Source organism: Bactrocera neohumeralis, chromosome 6 (assembly GCF_024586455.1).
Source record: "Bactrocera neohumeralis isolate Rockhampton chromosome 6, APGP_CSIRO_Bneo_wtdbg2-racon-allhic-juicebox.fasta_v2, whole genome shotgun sequence".
NCBI lineage: Eukaryota > Metazoa > Arthropoda > Insecta > Diptera > Tephritidae > Bactrocera > Bactrocera neohumeralis.
In genome coordinates this window covers 17,508,927-17,533,644 of record NC_065923.1, presented here as the reverse complement: position 1 = coordinate 17,533,644, position 24,718 = coordinate 17,508,927, and the positions used below count along the sequence as shown (strand labels likewise).

Here is a 24,718-nt window from a genome sequence, read left to right as displayed (position 1 = left end):
ATCAGATGGTACAATTTAGGTATAATTTTTTATACACCCAAGATCAAATTTGACCCGAACTGGTTCATATAAACTGCGCGCGTAAGACGAATCGAAAAAGAAAATGTGTTTCAACTGCAAATTTCAAACAGTGTGAGTAAAGCAGCTATCTGTTTACAACGCGAAAAGTTTTTCTGGCGATTTTTACCTTGGAAAAAGTTGTATAACTATTTTGCTTGAAGTTTTGTAGAATCGTTTGAAAACTTTTTCACTAACACAAGTAATTGACTGGCATGAAGCGCTCAGTGAAGATAATGAATTCATCAGTCACATGTCAGTCCGGGTCAAATTTGATCAGATGATATATTTATTTCAATTTACGTCTTTCCGCCTACTTACTAGAACTCTCTGAAGGTAGTGAATTCATTAGACATATGTCAGTCCGGGTCAAATTTGATCAGATGAAACATATACATACATATGTATGTATTTCAATGTTAGTGTTTTCGACTATTTTATGGAAGTTTTTCCTATTTGTTGTCATTTTGAAATATTTCGCTAATTTTAATTTTTCGGAATAGGTGGCAACTCTGTACCAAATATTTTTTTTATATTATATTTATATAACCAACTAATCTTAAACCGGATATAGATCCGCTTAGAATTTAAGCGGTTACATAGGCTTCCCCGATTAAAAACAGCATTTTTTCAACAATTTTTTTCTCATATAAAAAACGAAATATTTTATTACAATTACACACTATTAACAGTGAATTTCTGGAAATATTTTAAAATCGGCCATTGCGACGCCATTTCTGGTAACCCCTCGGAAAAAAGATTTTTTTTTTTGTTTTAAAATTATTTTATTTATTGGATCTGCTTTTTCTTAAAGCCTAACAATAAGTTATAAAATCTTAAATCTAATTAAAAACTAGACAGGCTCAAGCAAGTGATTGAGCTGTTTTGGTGATATGTTGCTCCTTAGTACGCAGGCATATCTCTTCTTTTAAGTCGTGTTTGATCGCAGGAATGTGCCAAAGCATTAGCCAGAGGGTTTGGGTGATCTCGGAGTTTAGATATATGTATATTTAATTCTGCTGTTTTCTACTTATTTCTTTATCATAGGGATACCAAGGTCTTTATGGATATTTTCGTTACGCATGTACCATGGTGAACACATGATTGTTCTAAGCATTTTTGATTGAAACCTTTGTAATATATCAATATTGGTTGCACAGGTCGTACCCCACAGTTCAATGCCATACATCCAAATCGGCTTTATGACCGCATTATACAAAATCACTTTGTTGTCTAGGCTAAGTTTTGCGTTTTTATTTAAAAGCCAATTTAAATTTGGAGCTCTAATCTTCATACATGTTATTTTACTAGAGATGTGTTTTCTCCACGTAAGCCTTCTATGTAGGTGAATACCAAGATATGTTACTTCGTTCGCTTGGGGTACTAATATATTGTTTATTTTTACTGCCGGGCACATCTTTGATCTTAGCGAAAATGTAATATGCTTACACTTCTGTTCATTCACGTTTATACGCCAGTTCGCTAGCCACTCTTCGGCAGAACTTTAATGCTTCGCTAATATTCGTGATGCTAAAATGTGGCATTTGTTACGGCTCACTATAGCTGTGTCATCCGCAAAAGTTGAAGTTAATACATTATTAGCTGTTGGAAGATCTGCTGTATATATGATGTATAGTGTTGGGCCTAAAACACTGCCATGGGGTACACCAGCCCCTATCTGTCGTTCATTAGATATGAAATCTCCCACTTTTACCATAAAACGTCTATTTTTTAAATAAGACTCCAATGTTTTATACAGTTCTAAAGGTAGAATTTTTTTAATCTTGTATAAAAGACCTTCGTGCCACACCTTATCAAACGCCTGAGCTACATCTAAAAATATTGCTGAACAGTACTCCCTGTGCTCAAATGCTTTCCCTATCTCGATAGTAATTCTATTTACTTGCTCTATTGTGCCATGTTTCGCACGAAACCCGAATTGACGGTATTGTATTATTTTCATGGAGGAAAGGAGTTATCTTTGATAGTAATACTTTTTCAAATACTTTTGAAAGACAGGGTAGATGCGCCTGCTTTGGCAGGATAACTCTTTACAGGATCATCTAAAGTGAAAAAATATGTGTTTTAGTTAAAACCTTAACTTAGAACTTGGACGAAGGAAAAAAACTGAAAATTGGATTTTTGGTAGACATTTTTACAAAAAAAAAAAAATAAAATTTCGCGACATTTATTTTTTCAAATAGTTGTAATCGAAAAAAAGTCCTTCATCCAAGTCTTTAAGAAAGGTATCTCAAAGACCTGTGTAAAATTTCATGAAGATCAGTTGAGTAATGCTCGAGAAATCTTGCCAACCGACTTCAAGAACACATTTTCGAGAAAAACGGGTTAAAGACGGCGCACTTAGCCTAGCTAGCCGCGAACGCACAACTTCTCAAAGCTGTATCTCCGAAACTATTTCTCGGATCAACTTGAAAACTTAGAACAATAGTCTAGAGGTGTTGTAGAATTTGATAAGGCAATAAAAAAAATCGATTTGTTGAAACGCGTAAACCCATGATGCCTAAAAGCACAGCCTGCCTGAAATTTCTTATCGACTGTTAAACAACATACTGTGGATTTTAACATGCATTGCTCTGCTAAGAAGAGCTATGTCTCCCTTAATGTGTTATCATATTAACGAATTCTATTACAAGACCTATTTTTTCCAAATCACCTCTTCGATGCTCGCTGTTACGACTTATGCACCAACCATTTACCTTATTATAAGAATTAAATTTTAATTTAAAATTGATTTTATTTATTTTTTTTTTGTAATCAACCAACTGCAACATTAAACACTCGTGTGCACTACAATTACAGATCAGCAATTTGCCATAGCGGACTCCAATTCCAACAGCGTTACGAAATCATTTGTGCCGTGCAAAGTTTGTGGCGACAAGGCGTCCGGCTACCATTATGGTGTAACCTCGTGCGAGGGTTGTAAGGTGAGACAAACACACACACATACACCGATACATAAACAATTGAAATAGGAAAACACCAAAAACAAAAAATATGATTTTTCTATTTTTTTGCTTTTAAATTAATTCCGATTTACTATTCATTTTGCAGGGTTTCTTTCGTCGCAGCATACAAAAACAAATCGAATATCGTTGCCTGCGTGATGGTAAATGTCTGGTGATACGTTTGAATCGTAATCGTTGCCAATATTGTCGCTTCAAGAAATGCCTCTCGGCGGGCATGAGTCGAGACTGTAAGTAAAACCAAATCAAAAAAAAAAAAAATCAATTTTAAAATAATACATTTTCAATTGTATATTTGTCCATTTGGTCTGCCATAGTATTAAGTTTATATATTGCCCCTTGCCTCCCCCGCAACCCTCGTGCAGTGTCTTGCGCAGGCGCCGCGAGCGATCACATTTTTCATTTATATATCTTCGATACTCAAATAACCGCGCCGCACCACGCTTGCCTGCTGTCTGCCACCCGCTTCCGCCAACATGACCCGTTGTCACTTGGTCCATCTGTCCGTTCACTTTTCCGCCGTTCGTTCGCTTGGTCGCCTGCCTGTTTGTTTGGCTGGCGCGCTGTAAAGAGTCAAATGGAGTCAAGCAACTGTCACAAGGTGACAAAAGTGCATGACGGCGTCGTTGTTGGCGGAAAATTACCTATTGGAAAATCGTGCCAAAGCACTGACATATCAACGAGTATCAACAGAAAAAAAATTAAATAAGAAATCCATTAAAATGTCACAGCCTCTTATTTACAGTCGACTATTTCAATGGAAACAACAACACCAAAAATATTTATTTATAAATCCTTTCATGTCGTAAATTAAAGTTTCAGTTTGTACCGTTTTGTCTTAGCTTTGTCAATGATAACTTTATTAGCCAACATTTTGGACATATGCAATATCGCTTCGTGTCATTGTAGTATACAAGCATAATCGTACATAACCTCACTTTAATGGTAAAAATTCAAAAAATGTTAAGTGCGGTAGGTCTATTTTGTATACCCATTATAGTGTGCTGCCACACGTTTGCCATTTTTGGGTTAAAAATGTGTAATAATAATACTCGTAGGTTTGTTGTAAATAAAAAACAAAATTATGAGAAAAGTGAAAAAAAAAAATTGAAAAAAAAAATTATGAAAAAAGTTTTGAAAAAAAAATTATGAAAATTATGAAAAAAATTCTACAGCAAATTAGAAATATTTTCATGGTATCCTTGAGATTTTATATATCAACAAGGATGAAGTGAGAAACTAACTAAAGATTTGGATTTAAGTTTTCGATAATACCACTTATCAAATTTAACGCGGAGTGATTAAAAAACAACAAATAAAATTTCATTTTCGTACATTTGTTATAAGCCGTTTGGCTCGGTTTGGTTTTTCCGGTTTCGGCTCATTTTTGGAGCGCTATTCGCTAGATTGCTGACAGTTCTGACTGCCATCATATTCAAAAATCCACGTCTTGTCACCATCACGTCAATAATATCTTTTTGCCACTTCTACTCAAAGTTGTTTTTGCAAAAGATTTAAGTCTTCCGGTAGAAGTCTAGCATTGACACGCCTTATACTTAAAACTGTAACGAAAACATTAATAAAAATATTAAACATAACAATAACTAAAACTTTAAACAAAAACTAGTTAGCCCATAAGAGATATTGAGATTATATGCTATCTCTCTGATTTCAATACGACGATCCGCAGCATTGTTTCTATAACTTTTTCAATGTTAGCGGCTTTAATGGCGGTGGATGAACGATACGCATGAGGGAATTTTTCGATAAAAATGTGAATGCTTCGTGTCACTCAAATACTTGTGATCCGAAACTTACACATTAAAAACGGTTTCATCTATCTAGGAAGAAGACATTTATCCGCACGAAGTTTAAATTGACCAGTCCTGTTTAAATTTGATCATTTAATTTTTCATGCAGATTAGTGTTCTGTAGAAAAAAAAAGAGGAATATGAAAAAAAATGTAGTTAAATAATACTTAAATAATCCCATCCTCTGAAAATTTTATGTTTTACGTATTTTCTTCTTGTTTAAAAAAAATATATTTAGCTATATTTATGTTGTCAAGAGCTTTATGAAATTTTTACCATAGCTGAGGCTGTGTTGTTTAAGTCGATCCAAGGCCTATAAGCATTTTTATATTATATTACCTTGCACATCATGCACGAAGTCCGCCAGACATTAAATTAACTAATGTGAACCAAGACAATTAAATAATTAATTTTAATTTCGTAGTGTTAAGCAATAATCGTATATAAAAAACAAATCTACCAAAGGACTAGAAAGAAAAAAAGAAAAAGACTAGAAAAGAAAAAGAAAAGAAAAATGATCCAAGATATTCGGTCACGTGTTCATTTGGGAACCCAGATTCTCTGATGATAAGTGCCATGGTTGGAGTTGGCCTTAGTGCACCACACATGCTGATGAGCGCCGTCTGTTGAACGGTTTTGAGTTTCTTTGCTTGTGTGATCTTTTCTAGAGTCCTCCACCACATAAAGGCTCCAAAGAACATAATGCGTTTGACTATGGTGTCGTAGAGCCAAAGGACCACGTTCGGTGAGAGACCCCATCTTTTGCCAATGGCTGCTGTACAGTTTTATAAGGCAATAGATGCATTTTTTTCTCTTCGATATTTGGCTTCCAAGAAAGCTTCCTATCCATAATGAAGCTGAAATATTTTACGGTATCCGCCGTTTGCAGACGGCCTAATAAGATATGAAGGTAATTATCATAGAATGTGTGCAATAATATGACAATAAAGTACTATTAGTTTGTGGGTAAGAAAATCCCAAATATACTTGTATACATACATTAGGGTGTGTTGAGATTTATATGAGAATTGGCAGAGGTATTTATCAAAATTTCAAAACAAAAACAGTCTGATTATTGTCTTGGTCAAATGATAGCTCAATTTTAACTCAATTTGTCTAACAAAAGGTCTAGACAAAATAGGTTTAGTATAAAGAAATCCATTATTTCTACATTAAATTTAAAGTTATATGCAGCAGATTTAGCGTATCTCGATTTAGGTCGAGTAGGCGGTGCTTTGTTTTTGCTGCTATTTTGAAAGTAATTTCATCTCTTAGAACCATTCGCCCCTAAAAGCAAAAAAATGTGACAATCGGTTTTCATAAGTTTCTCTTGAGGCAAATTTCTTATCAGTAGAATCATTCGCTATGGAGAGGATCACTTATTACCAAGTGTGGAATATAAGGTGGATGCATATGAACCTCAAAACCCCAGGATTTCAAATTGTTTCTGCATCAATAGCATACTTTCCCAGGCCGACCGCAGGTACTTTAATTATTTTATTTAATCCTGGTCTTCTTTTCAAGGTTCGAAATCTATCGAATAGTTACCATTCTATTTTTTTTTATTTAGGATTTTTTTTATTGGCAATTCACTTGGACGTGACTTGATCTAACCACTCGACCTCAAATATTCCGCCCAAAAACTAAGTAAAACTATGAGTAATACCTGAAGGCAGTTTGCGTTCCATGGAAAAAAGAACGTTAATATGGCACTCTATGCGGGTCAAGAATTTACATTCCTAGTTTCCATACACGCTTATGTTAAGAACAATTCATGGCCTACAAATCCATATATACATATATGTATATTCATATACGTATATATGAATGCATACAGATGTAAGTTTATCATCCAGTTGGAGCATTACATAAGACCTACCGACCAGGAAGGATGTCGCAAGCTGCACACATAAAGATAACAGCAAAGCGACAAAGGAAAGTGTGGAATGCGAGGCAAAACGCGGCCAAAAGCTGCAGAGGCGGAATTAAGGCGAGTGAAGAAATCAAAAACGGAATACGTGCAACATGTGGGTGTGCTACATATGTATACATATATGTACATACATTCACATAGTCACATGCAACTATTGTTGCATGAATTCGCAGACGCGCAATGAGAGCATCGAAGCAATCAAATGAACACCGAACTAAAAAAAGGAAATAAAAATTCCGCTTAACCGGTGAAGTAAAAACGAAGAGGCTGAAAGCACAAAATGAAAAACTATTTCCGTTAATGTTTACAGGGTGGTCGCCTTATGAGCAACCTTGTTTTCTTTTATTGGTAACTAAGGAATCTTAGGAACATTCAGCAAAGCTTTGAATGTAAGATTCGAATGATCCCAAACTTATATTCCTTTCCAATATATATGTATATCAAAAGTTCAATTAATGCCATCTTTATTTTTCTGTTCGAGTCAATAAGCCAGAACAAGCCAATATTCACTAAGTTTAGTGCTGCTTCGTTTCGAAACAGAGAGGAGGACCGTTCCTTACAGACGGTAGTGTTTTATAATAAAAGTATTTTATACAAAAAATATAAACCCCGTTTTTTGTTGTATTTATTTTCTTCAAAAATTAAAAAAAAAAAAACACAATATTGCAAAATAAAAAAAATCGAAATCCCGAAATCGTAATTTTAAAATCCCGAAATTCCGGTATTAATAAAATGTGACATTTAAAGAAATACTCGAATAATATTTCAAAGACTCATACTGAACCTTTGTGGTATCCCGAAATTGCAAATTTAAAATCCCGAAATGTCCGGATTGACAAGAATATGGAGTATCAAAAAATAACTCGAATATCATTGAAAAAATAATTTTTAATCAAACGCTTACATGAACGTTTGCAGGATCCCGAAATCATAAATTTCAAATCCCGAAATATCGGGATTGCTGAAAAGACGGCCTCAAAAAAATATTAGAATAATGTTTTAGATTTCGCTTTCAATCAAAACATTCCCACTGTAACTTTTCGGGATCCCGAAACCATAAATTTATAATCTCGAAATTTCGGAATTGATAAAATATATGTGAATTTAAAAACTAATGGATTAATATTAAAAAATTATTTTCAACCACAACACACATCCTATACTCATGCGAGATCTCGACATCATACGTTTAAAATCTTGGAATTTCGGGGTTTATCAATCCCGGGGAGTTTAACAACAATTCTAATAATATTTGAAAAATCACTTTCATTCAAAACGTGCACCCTGTACGTTTGCACTCCAAGCACGTGTGATTGTTGATGCTGCAGCGGGTTCGTACGTGTACGCCTGCGGATGATAGTGCCGTTTGTGCAACAAATATCTTTAAATGCAACGTGAGGTCTGCAACAAATTGCCACATTTACTTTTTTGCCGTCTTATTCTGCATACATTTCAATCAATTTGCAACACAAGTACAACAACAACACAAAAATTGTGCAAAAAAATGCGCACATAAAACAACAACTCAAGTGGTGGCATGCAACATAATGCCGCATGCGCTTAGCAAACCAACTGCGAATTGTTTCGTGCAAAGCAAAAACACACATAACGTAGTATATTCATATGTATGTAAGTATGTATATAGCGAACTGTACATGCTGTCATACATTAACCCATTGCTGCACCTTTTCGTAACCTCACGTTAAAGCCATTGGCCTGGCTATTTGGATAAACTTCCTAGACTCTATCTTAGTGCCGTTGCTCGTGTTGCTCGTGCTGCGAGTGTTGCTGTTGTTGTAGAAGCTTTTCCATTTTCGTTTTTCGTCTTACCTTTCAGTTGGCGTCTTACTGCTTTTGTAGTTGTTGTGTTTTGATCTTTTTTCTTTCTTTGTTGCGGTGTAGGCTCTGCAGCGAGCAACTGCTAGGAAACGGTTCATGAACCCCAAAAAATCAAAAACAAAAAAGCAGCGAAACAAAAGACGACAAAAACTGTCTGTTGCACGTACCGCGCAAAACTTGTGTGGGCGGATGGTGCCACTCAAGCGTATAGCTGTCGAAGATAAAGTGATTAACTGAAGTTAACGAACTAAAAGTTGCATTAACTGCAAAGGTAGTAAAGTACAAAGAAATAAATTACCTTCAGTCGATGGTTTTACTAAATTGGTTCGTTGCCGAGGCACTCGTCTTAACAAAGAAGACTTTCTTAATTTAGTGTTGTAATGAACTCGAAGAAAATGTTGATTTTCTTAATTGTTTTGGAGAATTTTGCAATTAGTTGGTAGAAGATGGGTTAGAGTTCCTTGATTCTATAAATTTCTAAGGAACAAAATTCATAAGGAAGAGAGAACCCCGAATATCAAATTATTAATTACCGTTAATTTTTTTCCTTCCCCATGTCTTGTTGATAGATTTTTTCCAAAATTACGAACTATTCCCATTAAGTAATCTATGAGGAGCTAAGTTTGAATTCTGTCAAAAATGAGAAGTCTGAAAGTAATTTAAATTAAGAAGATCCTTACAGTGATATAAATTTCATCGATATACATTTTTAAAATTATGCTTAACCGTCTCCATTACTAAGGGAAGCATCTTTTCGAGCATTTCCCTGCTAACCTCTTCTAGTTTTCCTAATATCTGCTACCGCTGGGTTTAAGTGAAAATCATATATAATGGGCACACCCAGTGTGACAGTCTAAGTTTATGTGATAAATTCATTGTTATCTACGACCTCGCTTGGATCCATCATACCATCAATAAACACTGGCGCACACAGAAGCTACTCGTGGCGGCCTTTCCTCTGCTCATGTGCCCACGAAGAATATGTGGTTTGGGAGGAGTCGTTGGAGAAGAAGCACAGTAAACTTTTTCACGGTAGGGTCCAAGCTAAAAGGAAAGATTGGAGGGGGAGTAAGGAACTCTCCGTGAATTTTAGCTTTAATAACAGAAGTGGCTACTATAAAGGTAGAAGTAGACGTACTGCTTCAAAGTGCAATATAGTTCAGATAGATGAAAATTCACTCCAATAGCAGAGCGGCAATACCAGCGGTAAACTAAACTAAATAACAGTGCGCTCAAAAAGTTCAAAGGAAGTCAAGGAGTGTCTAGAAATAGAATACTTCATAGACTTGTTGGGTGTCTAGTCCTTGCGGAATCGCCGGCAACTGCAAAGCCAATGAGTTTGCCACAGGGGGTACCTTTAACCCGCTCACATCGGAATGGAACCGCGTGTGATCTCCATTGGTGCACTAAACCAATGGACCTCACGTACGCTTAGCAGGCGCTAGTCGACGACCTGCTCCTGTGCGATCGCTAAATTATTTTGGCCTAGAGTAGAACACGGGAGATCTAGGAGATCATCTTGCCGCGAGCATAAGGGTTCTTACTGGACACTGTGCAATAGGCATCGATGTGTTTATGCTAACCATCTCGGAGGACGCTAGTTGTCAACGTTGTATGGAGGAGGTTGAGGTGGAAATATCTAGGCGTTCTCTGCTTCATTGTCCATGCTTTGTAAGACTCAGGTTGAAACATCTCGGCAGTGTTACCTTAGGCAAACCAGAAGATATGGCCGTCTCAATACATTTTTGATAAGCTCAAAGCGCTTTGTCGATTTTTAAGTGATCATAATATCCTTATATATCGGAGTTTTAGATACCACAAGCGACAGACGTTCCATGCTAAGCTGTCCAAGTAAAATTCTAGTTAGGATCGACCTCTTAACACCAAAGTCGATCAACCACAGGACTCAAAGAGTTTTACAACTTTAAAAGGGCAACGATCGTCAATTCTGAGGAAAGATACGAGTTTTGTGTGAAAGGGTTATATTAATTGATTGAATAAGCCCCAACGGCTACGCTGGCCAGGTCATTTCGTCGGTACGGATGAAAACACTCCAGCTCTGAAAGTATTCGACGCAGTAACCGCCGGGGAAAGCAGAGGAAGAGAAACACCTCCACAGCGTTGGAGACGTCAGGCTGCACTTGGTATCTCGAATTGGCGCCATATTGCGAAAAGAATAAACGACTGGTGCGCTGCTGTTAACTCGACTATAACCGCGTAAGTGGTGTCTACGCCAGTAAAGAATAAGCTCAGAAGGAGTTATATGCACTAAAAACGACTTACTACAGTCACCAGGATTGGCAGTGAGTTACAGAGGCTCATAACTCAAGTAAAGTATTGCTTAAAGACTCAAAAATGTATTTGCATCCGAGGTGAAGACATACAGCAGCGCCCAAAAGTGAGTTTCCAGCAAACCTGCTACTATTTAGAAAGGCGGTCGAGTATTTAGTATACATCTACAAATTAGTTAATGAGTGATGATATGCCAAGGTTACCATATTACCATTGTTAATGCCTCACCCACAAAACACATTCACCTCGAGATCATTAAAAACAAAAATTTGTAACTAACACAAAACATTACGGTAAATACCAATTGCTGTTCAACGTCAAGCTGCGAGAAAAGTGAGCAGTCGCCACAGAGTCTGGTGCGTCTTAAACGTGCAAAAAGTAACTGTATACAAAATAAAAGTAAAAAAAAAAAAATAAAATGAAATACAACTTTTGCAATAAATTACGTGTTGCTTACATTTTTTTCTTATATTATTACTGGTAGACTACTATTTAAAATATGTCTTCTCATTTGCCTTTGCTGTGCACTCAACCGAAGCCGAGTCAGCGAGTCCGCGCAGCGTCGTCATGCGCAAACGCCGCGCATTCATGTGTTCAAAGCTTGAAAGCATTCACCGCTGTTCATTCAGAATACGCCTGTCAAAGCGCCTCCCACTCTTCGCCTGCCTCGAGGCGCGCTTAGACCCTCAACAGCGGTTGTTGACCAACCGCCGATTAAATAGTCGCGAGTCATCCATGGTTTATCGAATTTAACAATTCCGCTGCTCTTAACCCCCCAAGTGTTGTTTGGTTTTTGGTGTTCTGCCTGTTGTTTTTTTCATTTGTTCATTGTTTTGAGTTGTGCGGTGGTTGCCATTGTGCTGCGATTGGTGTGTCTTGCACTTCCACTCGCGCGTAGACAATTTAATTTGACGTGACCCAGTTAGGCGGCTCAGCGGTTTGTCCAACTTGCTCGCTCACTCGCAGGCTCACTTATTATTTTGTCATTGCTGTTTAATTTTGACGTGACTGTAATTGTTTTTAATGTTTTTCTTTTTTTTAGTTGGCTTTTGTTGTTGCTCTTTGTATGTTTTGATTTTGAACCAAGTTTATTCTTTCGTTTTGATTGTGTTTTAAATGTTGTAAAGTTTAGCCAAATTTACTGCAGATGTTTGCGCAAGAACTTCTGATGCATGTATATTAGGATGGATCGTTTCATTTGAGTATATTTTATTAAGATGGATTACCTTTAAACCGATTATTAACATTATATTTGTAGGTTTCCTTAACTTTATCTTTCAGAGTTGAGTGATCAAATTTGACCCGGACTGTATTTTAATACAAACATACATTTTCAAGTATTTAATACAAGACCACATAACACAAACCTTCTGTGAGAATAGTTGTACCGTCCGTTCTTCTTGTTTTATGGTGTAGAAACCGCTAACGCGGTTATAGCCAAGTTTACAACAGCTCGCTAGTCGTTCTTTCTTTACGCTGTTTGGCGCATATTGAAGATTGCAAGTGTAACCAGGTCCTCCTCCTCCGGATCTTTCCAACGGAGTGGATGTCTTCCTCTTTTTTGCTTCCTGCCGCGGGTACTACGTCGAATACTCTCAGAGCTGAAATGTTTTCATACATTCCGACGACATGATCTAGCCAACGTAGCCGCTGTCTCTTGATTCGCTGAACCATGTCAATGTCATCGTATAGCTCGTAAGGGACCATAAATCTTCCATAGAACCTATCTCTCGAAAACTCGTAACGTCGATTCATCAGATGTGGTCATCGTCCATATATAGTTGGAAGGGTATGATGAGTGACTTGTAAAATTTCTTTCATGTGAAACTTGTTTGGGTGACAATCCACACTAAAATTGTCGGAAACTATAAAGTCAAGTTACGCAAATTCCACCAAATGAAATCAAGCAGGTGTTCGTGAATTCGGCCGTTGGATCTACGGGCCTCGACGAGCTCAGTAAGCATTGGTCGGTAACTAGCACTTGTGGGGTTGCAAAATACTTTTGGCACAATGTGGCACGTAAAAGATCCATTGAATTGGTAGGGGTCCTAACTAGAAACTGTCTTATGGAAGTGAGGAGGATGAGATAAAAATATCTAGACACTATCTTCTCCACTACTTCCGTAGACTACGGTTGAAGCTTCTTGGTTACCATACTTATTACGAACCCGGCGAATTGGCTGGATTTGTGGCAGCCTCTAAATGTTTTTTCGTTCGATATGCAACGGTCTTTTTGATCCATGCCTAAGAGTTTGCGCATCACAACAGCATCTCTTAGCTCTCCAAGTCGGGATATTCTGGGTCTCACGAAAAATCGGTACTTTAACCAAACTTAACCTAATAACATTCATTCACATCATTTCAGATGACTTTATCTGGCATGTTTCATGATGATTTTATAATAGATCAAATTTCTATGAAATCGTTCTTATGTCTTTATTCAATATCGGGTATAAGTCTCCGGTTCCATTGTTCACAATTGCTTGTTTTATAGAAATCACCCCTCCCACATAGAGCTTATGAGAACCCATTTCCTAATAGAAAAATTAATATCTGAGCAGCGAACAACCGTTTTCAGAAGCCGCATTTTCTGTAATTTCATGTTTGCTCTGGTCTGGGTTTGAACCAAAGAGCCTCCACCCGTTTATTATGCCACACATAATAGCCTACTTCGACAATCTTCGTCCTCGTCTCACAACAATACCCTTAAATAGACTAAGTGGGTCACATGTGTGGCATCCTTCGCAATATGTGATGGCAGATATTGTATATGTGTTCCAATATTGGTCACACAATGTTCATAGCCGACAGACATCCGTGTAGTGGTTGTGCCAGTGCTCTATTTTAGTGCTGAAAGAACGCTTGCATGTTGATGAAGTAAATGGATCGACAAACTTGTTTGCCATTTCGTTGAAATCTCTCTTTAACGGGTCACAGCGAATTTCACATCACACATATAAACATGAATACATCCATATATACACACATGTGTTTATATAGGCGCATGAGTACTTATGTCATTGATGTGCTGCGGCTTACACTCATACTTACACACGCGCGGCTTATTGGCCATATCATTAAGATATTCACTTCACACAGCCTGTGGCGTTGCTTTACTCCCATTCCGAGCTAGCATTGTGGGAACGCTTTTCTTTTAGGTCTTTTTGACGCTGCTGCTTTTATTTTATTGTTGCTGGTTACCCATTTTTTCTCTTCTTTGTTTTTGGGGTTATGCTTTTTGCTACATTTTGTTTAATTCTTTTGAAAAATTTTTCTATTTATTGTTTCCTCTGGATTGATTTCATAAATCAACAATAGCTGGACGGGGACTGTTATCACGCAGAATAATAATAAAATTTATGGCGAATTTATCCATTGATCCATTTCGAGGTTTCCCTAGAAGCTTCAAATTTAATGGAGAATGTTTATTATCATGAGAAAGAACATTCTTTGGCATTTACTTGTATTTTTTTAATACTATCTCTTTCAAATGTTGGCCGCGGCTACGTCTCAGATGATCCATTCGTTGAGTCCAATTTTCTATGACTCGTTCGCCCATTTCGACTGGTAACTGGCGAATCACAAACCTAGTGTTTTGCTTCAAAGTCTAAATCGAAGCGGCATTGTCCGCATAGACTTTTTGTTGAAGCCAAATATCGCCGAGCTCACAAGCTTCAATTGCAGGCATCAATTAATCGGTTACCATGGCGTTCGGTTATAGATGGTCGCCATTAACGGTTACGTTCTCACCGGCGTCATTTTTTAAGAAATATGGACCGAAATATGGATAATGAGGATTCCACTGGTCAACCAACCACAGCAAAACGTTGTTTTTTTTCAAGATGAAGTGGCAGCTCTTGAATCTCTTCACGTTGCTCTTTGTCCCAAACGCGGCAATTTTACTTGTTTGCATGTCCATTGAGCCAGAAATGATTCTCATCGATGAACAAAATTTGGCTAGAGAACGTCGGATACTCTTGGAACTTTTGAAGAACCCATAGAGGCATGCGATGTCGTTTGGGAAGATCGAAGGTCTTCAATTATAACACAAGCTGTATTTTATACGTTTTCAATTTAAGATCTCGACGTAAAATGCGCCAAGTCGTTCTACACGTCAATTCGAGTTGCTGCGAACGGTGCCGAATCGACCTTCCACGGTCTTCGTACACATTCTCAGCTACGGCTGCGATATTTACTTCACTGCGTGCTGCACGTGGTCTCACATCCAATATTGAATGCTGGATCTCAAGATGGGTGATGATGATGTGAATAGTACGGTCCGTAGACCGATTATATTGACCATAAGTTGAGCGAAGTGCTTGAAACACATTCTTTCCAGAACGTGAATTTTCATAAAAAAGTTGAAAGAGTTGATTTGTAAAAGTTGTTCAGGCGTAAGTCCTTTCATGGTGAAATGCCAAACAATACTGAACAAAAATAACTTGAAATCATGATCTGTCAAAAAAATGCTATTGAAAAAAGTAACTATATTTGGATCACCCGTTATAACAAACAATGAACCGAAAAAACGCTCTGTGGGTATTTGCTATTGACCAATCGGTCTTAATATATCAATTATTTTGATTTTTTGCTAAATTATATAAGAGTAATCTAACAAAAATCGAGCATACAGTATTGCAGACAAAAAAGACTTGCCGAAATACTTGAAACCAAAAATTTAACAGTCATTTAAAAAATAGAGGGCAAAACAACCCATGTTGAAGTGAGTGTAATTTTTTTCGAGTATTACACCTAGGTAGGTGGTGTTTTTTCCGATGAAAAAAGCTCTTAAGCATATGAAAACCTCCAATAAAGTTCAATCCTTCATAGAGTCCTGTCTTGCCATCCAGTTACTGCTGGTGAATGTCAGGCCAGCTTTTATGTGTAGTAAAACGAACTTTACGAGGCAAATTGGTTAATACAAGCAACAGGTGTGTTGACACTTTTTTAATCAATTTTCGATTTTGGTATTCATCATAGTTTCTATTGAGATTATGGCGATCTTCCATCATTGCAACCCTATTTTTTCATAGCGCCTAAACTTTGCTTTACAACAAGTCTCGGTATTGTTGATTGCCACTTTCGTCTTCTTGCGCAAACAAGTCCTTAAAATCTGGGAAGAGAAAACAATTGCTGACGACTAGATATGTGCAATACTGTGGATCAATTTAGGAATATTTGCCCACAAAGCAACGATATGAAGACTTTAGTCTAGTTTGCATATACATACTTGTATGTAGTGTAATTCCTCACACATACATATCTAGCTTTCTAACTATAATTTGTAACTTATATTAAGCAAATAGGTAATATCGCTGTTGTTACAAATTAAGCACAATATGTTGAAATTTTCCTTTCACTTATCCCTGCCGCCCTCGCTCCAATTTGTTTTGGGCTACGTGATTTAGTTTGCCAAATTCGCGCTGTGTGAGTGTGTGCCGCCTTAAAATCCCATTTACATAATTAAACCAAAACTTTGTTGGCGGTATTATTTTCGACGCCAGCTAAGTTGATTTTAATGCCTCAAATTGCCAGTTAGATTTTCAAATTGCTGTTGTTGTTGACACATTGACACACTTTTTCACTTAATATTTGGTTGTAACATGTGAGCGAAAAAAGAAAGGAAAATTAAGTAAACAAGTGGAATTACTAAAAAAAAAAAAAAAAACGAGAAAAATAGTTCGCACACACACGCATGGTATTTGTACAAGAAACTCGCAAAGTGGCACGTAGTCAACTTAGTAGAACTATGTAAGTTCGGTTAAAGAAACTATCGTCTTTGGCGGAAATGATTTCGGAACAAAATCCTTGAAGGTAACAACAAACTCAATATTACTTCCCGCTTCATTGGAGAGCTCAAGGCATATTATTTGCAGATGATTTGCTCTGAGAACGTTTTGTTTTACCTCCTGAGATGATATCCTCCTCAAGCTATACAAAGTCTCGGTAGGAACAAAAATTGGAGATCGATTCAAACATAAGTGGGGTCCTTGAATGGCAAACATAATCGATTTATGATACCATATATCGAAAGACTACTGGCAAAGAACTAGACCCTAAATTTCACCTACGGTCGAGGATCGACACGGAACAGTCGGGATCCAAATCGTTTAACTAAAATTTCTTTAGCAGGAACTTTAACAGGAATCAAAGTTTTTCTCCATACTTTCCAGCAGTCCGAATTATGAAAATGGCACTGGAAAATTGTTCACCCTAAGCTCGCGAAAGCTCTTTTAACGTACCGAGGTGATCGTTGTGTGCTTCGATATTCGTTTATAACCAACAAAAATTGAAACTAAAAGAAGTACTGCTACGGAAATTTTGGAAACGTCGGTGAAGGAAAATTTCTCGACGAATCTACCTTTTCGAGTACGCCGGTATTCAAGAGGTTTAGTAAATCGTCGTTAAAGTTGCTGGTTAAAAAGATCTGTAGAAAACTTTAACTTGGTAGATAAAGGCGTTAAAGCAAATCTTATGGAACTTACGGGTCCATTTCTTGAGATGAATTGTTCTCGAAGTTTTCCAGCATTTTTAGAATAGCTGTGTCGCGTTGTGGAAAGTATTTTGCGGTTTTACAAAAATCTTTGCGTAAAATTATCGAAAACAAAATAATTGCTGCGAACATGACGAATCGACATTTCACGGTACAAAAGATAGCAACGATATCTTCTGTACAACCCATTTTGGTTGGTTTATGTCCATTGCGTCTTAAAACACTGATTTTGGTAATAAAATTCAATGATTTGCAAGCGTTGCTCGTTAGTAAGTCTATTCATTAATACAGAAAGGCATCTTTCATCATGTCTGAATTTTGCTAACCTCAAAAATGTTCATCGAATGTACGCCGGTTTTTAAATCGTCGTTAAAGAGTCAAAAACGATCGTAGAGCTTTTGCATGAAGCAGAGAGGCAAGAATTATGCTTTAACGAAGATTCAACCCATTTTGGTCGATAATTTGCTCAGTGTTTTGAAAGGCCATCATATTTTGTCGAATGGATTTCAGTAAGAGGTGCTTGTTAGAGAGGCAAGAAATCGAGGTTCAATTGTTGATTTTTGTCGTTTTCCGAAACTTAATACAGGGTACGGCACTCGACCAATTAAAAAAGCCATACTTCGGTTTGGAAAATTATTTTAATATATTTTAAAGTATAAAATAATCATAAATTCAGGATTCACGACCGATATTTGCCTTAGGCCTTGAGACAGTCAAAAAACGAATCGCAAGCTGCCCGAATGTGACTTGTCAGTATTTTGGCCCACTCACGGACAATGGCTTACTTCAGTATCTCGAGACTGGTGTATTTTTTATTTCGGACCTTACTCTCAAAAATGGAGCCGAGAGAATAATCTATTGGATTCGCATCTGGTGAATTCGAGAGCCATTGTGTGGTCGTAATGAAGTTCGGAACGTTGTTTTTCAGCCATTCTGTTCACTCGCGCTTTGTGGTGCAGAGTCATGACAAGTGAAGTGTCGCATTTACTTTGAAGGGTCGAAAACAAGTGGAGAGATGTCACGGCCCAAACCATTATTTGCGGCGGGTGCTGCCTCCTGATGGCCAACCGATGACTTAGATTCTCGTATGAACGGTCAGTCAAGTAAACTCTATCGTTTTGAAATTTTTTCGTCAGAAAACACAATTTTCGGAATTTGAGATCATGGGCGTTTTGAAACTTGTAAGGCTTGACCTTGAGCTCATTTTTCAATATGCGTCGGATGCTGCGGTCGGATATTTTCAAATCTTTAGCCATTTGATTGTCACTTCGTCGTGGATTGTAACGAGTGATGTTGCGATAACAAAAAACATTAAGGTGTTTTAACGAACAATTTGCTAAATATAAAGCAATCACACTACATATTGAATTCAAAATATGGCAAAACGTTTTGGTTGAGCTAATACATGCATCTTCCATACACTTGTTATAAGCCTCGCCTAGGCTGGACTTCAGTGCTTTCAGCGAATTTTGTTTTTTTCGGGTTCCACTTTTTTCGGGTTTACTCATTTAACCAAAATGTGTTGAGCCGATCCAGTGGCTATCTATACAAAGATATTCCAGGACTGTTTCTTTAACTATTTAGAACATCGATCCATCATTAACAGCAGTGTATGGACGACTCTCATGAGACAATTTTCGATCACAATGGGACCAGCTTTGACCCACTCAAATTGTTTGTTCGTAATAAAGTAGACTCCCCAAAAAATGTCTGCAATGTTTGCATCGAGTCCGTAACCGTGTTTTTGATTTAAATGAACTAGTCCGGGTCAAATCTGATTAAATTTCAAGCAAACGCTTTGTTCCTTTTTAATTTAAATGAACTAGTTCGGATCAAATTTGATCATGTATCAAGCAAACACTTTGTTCATTTTTAACATAAATGAACTAGTCCGGGTCAAATTTGATCAGCTGATATGATAATAATAGTTATATTTTGAAATTGAGTATTTAGCAAAAACACATCGACAAATAAAATAAAATATGGTATAGTCTACTAACAAATATTAGCTTTCCATACAAATAGTTGTGAATTTTCGAAATCGCAAAAAAATCGAGTTCGAAAATGAAACCAAAAACCCAATTTCTTCGGTAACAATAACTCGATTGCGTTACAGCGCAAGCTCAAAGGAATTCTCTTGGCAATATTTGAAAATCGAGATCGTGTAAGAAAACACGAACGCCAGTCAACAAAGACACACACATACACACATATGCGCACTCACGCCTGGCCAATACGAAATGCGTGTGAACAACAGATTGTGAAAATGATGCATTCGCAATGCTTTTGGTGTTGCTGCCGCAGTTGGTGGTATTGGTGTTGCCGCTGCACACACACACGCACGCATACAGATCTCTTGGTACGAATGTGAAGCAAATGAACGGCAGAAATCAGAGCTATAAACATACGAACATACATACATACATATGTACAGCAAGCCAAGCGGCGGTGCAGGTGAAATATGAATGCAAGCACACACACACACACATACACAACTATATGTGTACATACTTACATAACTACGTAATTGTAAGATTGCACGCGTTGTTGCAGCTGTCTTGCTGCCGCAGCTGCTGTGTGACCTAAATACCTCAAAACAAGCAGAAGCCGCAGAATGAGGCGAACGCAAACCGAAACTTCAGCATCGGCGTCAGCGTCGAGCGGCAACTGCAACTACAACAGCAACAACAAGAACACCAGGCAAAACAAATGCGCTGCGAACGCGTTGATATCGACGCAAGCATGCAAGTGTGTGTGTGTTGCATCGCAAATACACACATGTGTTTGTATGTATATGCGCTTATTGGCCAAGTTGCGGCTGTTGCCATTACTGCTGCTGCAGCTGTTGTTGTTGCTGTTCTTGCAATGTTGGCAATGCGCGTTGCTGCGTCGCCGCTCGTCACAACGTGGTGCAACAACCGCATTCAATGTAAAAAAAGCTGCCGCCGCCGACGCTGCGCAACATTTGACTTTATTACTGTTGATGGCTATTTTTATACCCAATGCACAAGTGCCTAAGTGCTATTGTAATGTGTAAAGTTTTGTTGAAGTTTTCGGTATCTCACAGAAGGGTTCAGCGAACTTGCCAAAATCTTATTTCATCAGTCGATTTTGCTCCGGGCAAATAACTTTCTTTAATATGGTTGAAAAGAAACATTTCAGGGCTAATCTTCGCCAGTTCCAAAGACTAACTGAAGCCCGATCTTTTCGCGCTTAATTTTCTTCCAAGGTGAAGGACTTTTTGCACACCCTCACGGATTTCACTGAGTGGATGGCAGGTCTGAATTCCTCCTAAGAAAACGTTTTGGCAGTTCCAAATAAAGTTTCTTTTTCTACGATTCAGTTCACAGTTGCCAGATCGTATCAAATTTCCACCAGGTCTTCTGAGACAGTTCGTCTTTAATAAAAAACAAGAAAAAACGTTAACTGCACCGCACCGAAGCTGATATACCCTTCACAGGTGCATTTATTTTAGTAACTACATATACATATGTTCAGTTTATATGGAAGCTATATGCTATAGTAAGCCGATCTGAACAATTTCTTCGAAGATAACATTGTTGCCCTAAAACATAATCTGTGCCAACTTTTGTGAAGATATATTGTCAAATGTGAAAGTTTTCCATACAAGAACTTGATTCCGATCGTCCAGTTTGTATGGAAGCTATATGCTATAGTTAACGGACCTGAACAATTTCTTCGGAGATTACATTGTTGCCTTAGAAAATAATCTGTACCAAATTTGGTGAAGATACATTGTCAAATGTGAAAGTTTTCCATACAAGAACTTGATTTCGATCATCCAGTTTGTATGGAAGCTATATGCTATAGTTAACCGATCTGAACAATTTCTTCGGAGATTACATTGTTGCCTTAGAAAATAATCTGTACCAAATTTGGTGAAGATACATTGTCAAATGTGAAAGTTTTCCATACAAGAACTTGATTCCGATCGTTCAGTTTGTATGGCAGCTATATGTTATAGTGGTCCGATATCGGTAGTTCCGACAAATGAACAGCTTCTTGAAGAGAAAATGACGTTTGCAAAATTTCAAAACGATATCTTAAAAACTGAGGGACTAGTTCGTATATATACCCTCGGACAGACAGACAGACGGACATGGCTAAATCGACTCAGCTCGACATACTGATCATTTGTATATATACTTTATAGGGTCCTTCTGGGTGTTACAAACTTCGTGACAAACTTAATATACCCTGTTCAGGGTATAAAAACGGCTGCAGCGCAGCTATAATACCCTTTACACATGCATTCCTTAGACTACAACACAAATTTCGTGAAAATACCTTGTCAACTAAAATTTTTTCTTTGCAAGGCTTTGAAAAATCAATTCATATGCCAACTATATTCTACCATATAGTGAACCGATATCGAAGGCTGCGACAAATGGGGAGCTGCTTGAGAAGATAAGCACGTGTTCAAAATTTTAGATCGATATCTCAAAACTGAAGGACTAACTCGCGTATATATGCACAAATAAATAGACTGACATGGTTAAACGGCTCAGTTCCTCTAATCATTCCTATTTATATTTGAAAGGGTCCCAACGTATTCTTTTAGCTTTTACAAATTTCGTGGAAACCTTGATTGCCATGTTGAAGGCATAATTTTAATAATAAAAGGTCCACTAAGTAGCGGTCGAAACGGTTAAGAGATCTAATTTAACTAAAGTCAGATTACTACTCATCTAGCACATAATGGCAGAAACCTACTTACTTTTCCATCGATATCCTATTTGGTCATATGCTTACTGGAAGGTACACAACCACAGTCACTATTTAAAAAATGATTCAAGTTCCTTTGCATCTTTCTACATATTCCAATATTGTTTTTTTGGCGTCCTTCGTAAGACTACTACTATTTTTTCGGTTCTAACGAAAAAAGTTGGAAGTGATAACACTAATCTTGCTAAAGTTTTATAAAGATATCTATCCATTTAATAATAAACTTTAGAACTATTTGGCAAATCATTTTATATTGCTCCGTATTCTTAATCGTTTTAGAGATAAAGCTTGGTTTCCATGGAACTTAATTGACTATTGACATACAAACATCATTTCAATTATTGAAATAAGAAAATATTTTCCTTTGTAGTAAAGAATATTCAGTAAAATAATGATATTTTACGCTTACGCGGTTATAGCTGAGTTTACAACCCGGTCTTTTCAACGAAGTGGAGGTCTTTCTCCTTCCTGCTTCCTCCGGCTGGGTCTAAAATAGATGAAATCATCTACGACTTCAAAGTTATGACCGTCAACAGTGACTTGGGAGTCAAGTAGCGAATGCGACGACTGTTTGTTTGATGACATTATAGAGTTATGACCGTCAACAGTGATGGGAGTCAAGTAGCGAATGCGACGACTGTTTGTTTGATGACAGGAGATATTTTGTCTTGGCCTCGTTCATTGCCAGACCCAATCGCTTTGCTTCTTTGTCCACTCTGTTGAAAACAGAACTAACGGCGCGGTTTGTTGAGGCCAATGATATCAATATCATCGGTGTAGGCCAACAGTTGTACATTCTTATAAAGGATTGTGCCTTCTCGACTCAGCTCTGCAGCACGAATTATTTTCTCCAAGAATAGATTGAAAAAGTCGCATGATAGGGAGTCGCCTTTTCTGAAACCTCGTTTGGGATTGAACGGCTCGGAGAGGTTCTTCCCGATCCTGACCGAACTTTTGGTATTGCTCAACGTCAGTTTAAATTTGTATTTCAAAGTGAGACGTGGGTAGTCTCGGAGTACTATTATCGCCCCATTCGAGTAATGAAATTTTGAATGTTTTCTCTTTTTGTCTTAACTATAATAATTTTGAAGCTTCAGTAAACATCTATTCGCATTCTATGTAAACTAGTTTTTGAACTAGTCTCCTTGAACCATTTGCATTAAACGTCTGATACAGAACTTCAACACCTTCTAACAGGGTGTCCGAATTGCATCCATCGCCCCCCCGCAATCAATTCTCGCCAAGCCACAGCCGCATTTGCTTACATACATACATACAGACAGGGTCTATGATATTTATACACCAAAGCATTCATTGTGAAGTTTGCCTAGAATAATTGATGAAGTGTTGCTGCCATCGCGGCGTTTACTAGGCAGCCACGCATATGTGCGTAAGTGTATGTGTGCAGTGCTTCTTCTTTGCTGCCATAAGTATTTTGTAATTTCATTGTTGTTGTTGTTGCTGTGCTTGTGTTGCCATTGCATTGGTATTTGCACGCAATTGCAAGTCCATTGGCTTCCATGAACCGGGCGACGGTCATTGCACCAACGCATTTCCAAATCGCTTATGGTCGTGCGTTAACTATTCTCCTCAATCGTGCTTGTCGCCGACGTCGCCGTTAACTATGCAAATTGTTGTTGTTTGACTAGCAGTGCTTAGACATGCATATGCAAATAGATATAATATAGATACATATATGTATGTATGTATGAATGTACTGCGAGTTAATTGCTTATATCGAGGAAAGGTGTTGGTGCTGAGGATGCTCGAGCAGGTGATTCGGTAAACAAATAATTTACTAATTTTAAATTTTTTATTTTATAAAATTCAAAATCTCAAACTGCGTGGAAGAATTTTGAGACAGACGATTCTTGGAATTCATATCGAGAATAGTCTGCAGAGCCTTCTGCAAATTAGATAAAATATTTTAATGGCAGATTAAAGAAGTCACTACTAACAAATTGTGACAAAAATCATTAATCAGTAAGTAAAATTTTAAAAAATGTTTCAGAGTAAAAACATACTGTCGGTTCGTGTGAAAACCGAGAAAAGTAAACTGAAGAATTTTTGAGATTATTTTTGGGAAATATGTATATTCGGTGATCGGCGGTTATTTATCTTCATTGCAAAACCTATTTGCAGCAACTTTTTAGGTTGGATTTACTAAGCTGGCATTGATGAGGATATATTTTTAAGACGTAAAAGATATAACAGCTATCCTTGGTTCATTGATAAGCTCCAAAGAGCTTATGATAAGTTCGAAAACAAATTGTAAGTAAAATTTAGAGGACCACACGATCAACTTTTGGCACTACAGCTTTTTTGTGCTCTGGCCTGCTACACGCATGACCTCCTGATATCTCAGGTACACTATGAGATAGTAATTTTGTTTACAAAGCTTTTTTATGGCTTTCTCCAATTTGTGGATTTAGCTTGATTTTGGTCTTCCCCTTACCTTAGTGTTGTACTCTTAAGATTCAAGAATTTTCTTATTTTATTTATATATTTTAATTATATTATTATAAAATGGTCTAAGCATCTTACTCATTGCGCTTTGATAAAG

General features: G+C 37.3%; 1 protein-coding gene across 1 annotated transcript in view; it reads left to right on the top strand.

Annotated features, from left to right (window-relative positions):
- LOC126763478 (ecdysone-induced protein 78C) overlaps positions 1 to 24,718 on the top strand; it is a 188,984-nt gene that overhangs the window by 24,889 nt on the left and 139,377 nt on the right. Inside the window, 2 exon segments of the mRNA XM_050481017.1 lie at positions 2,878 to 3,002; positions 3,130 to 3,271. Coding sequence (XP_050336974.1) covers positions 2,878 to 3,002; positions 3,130 to 3,271 — 267 coding nt within the window.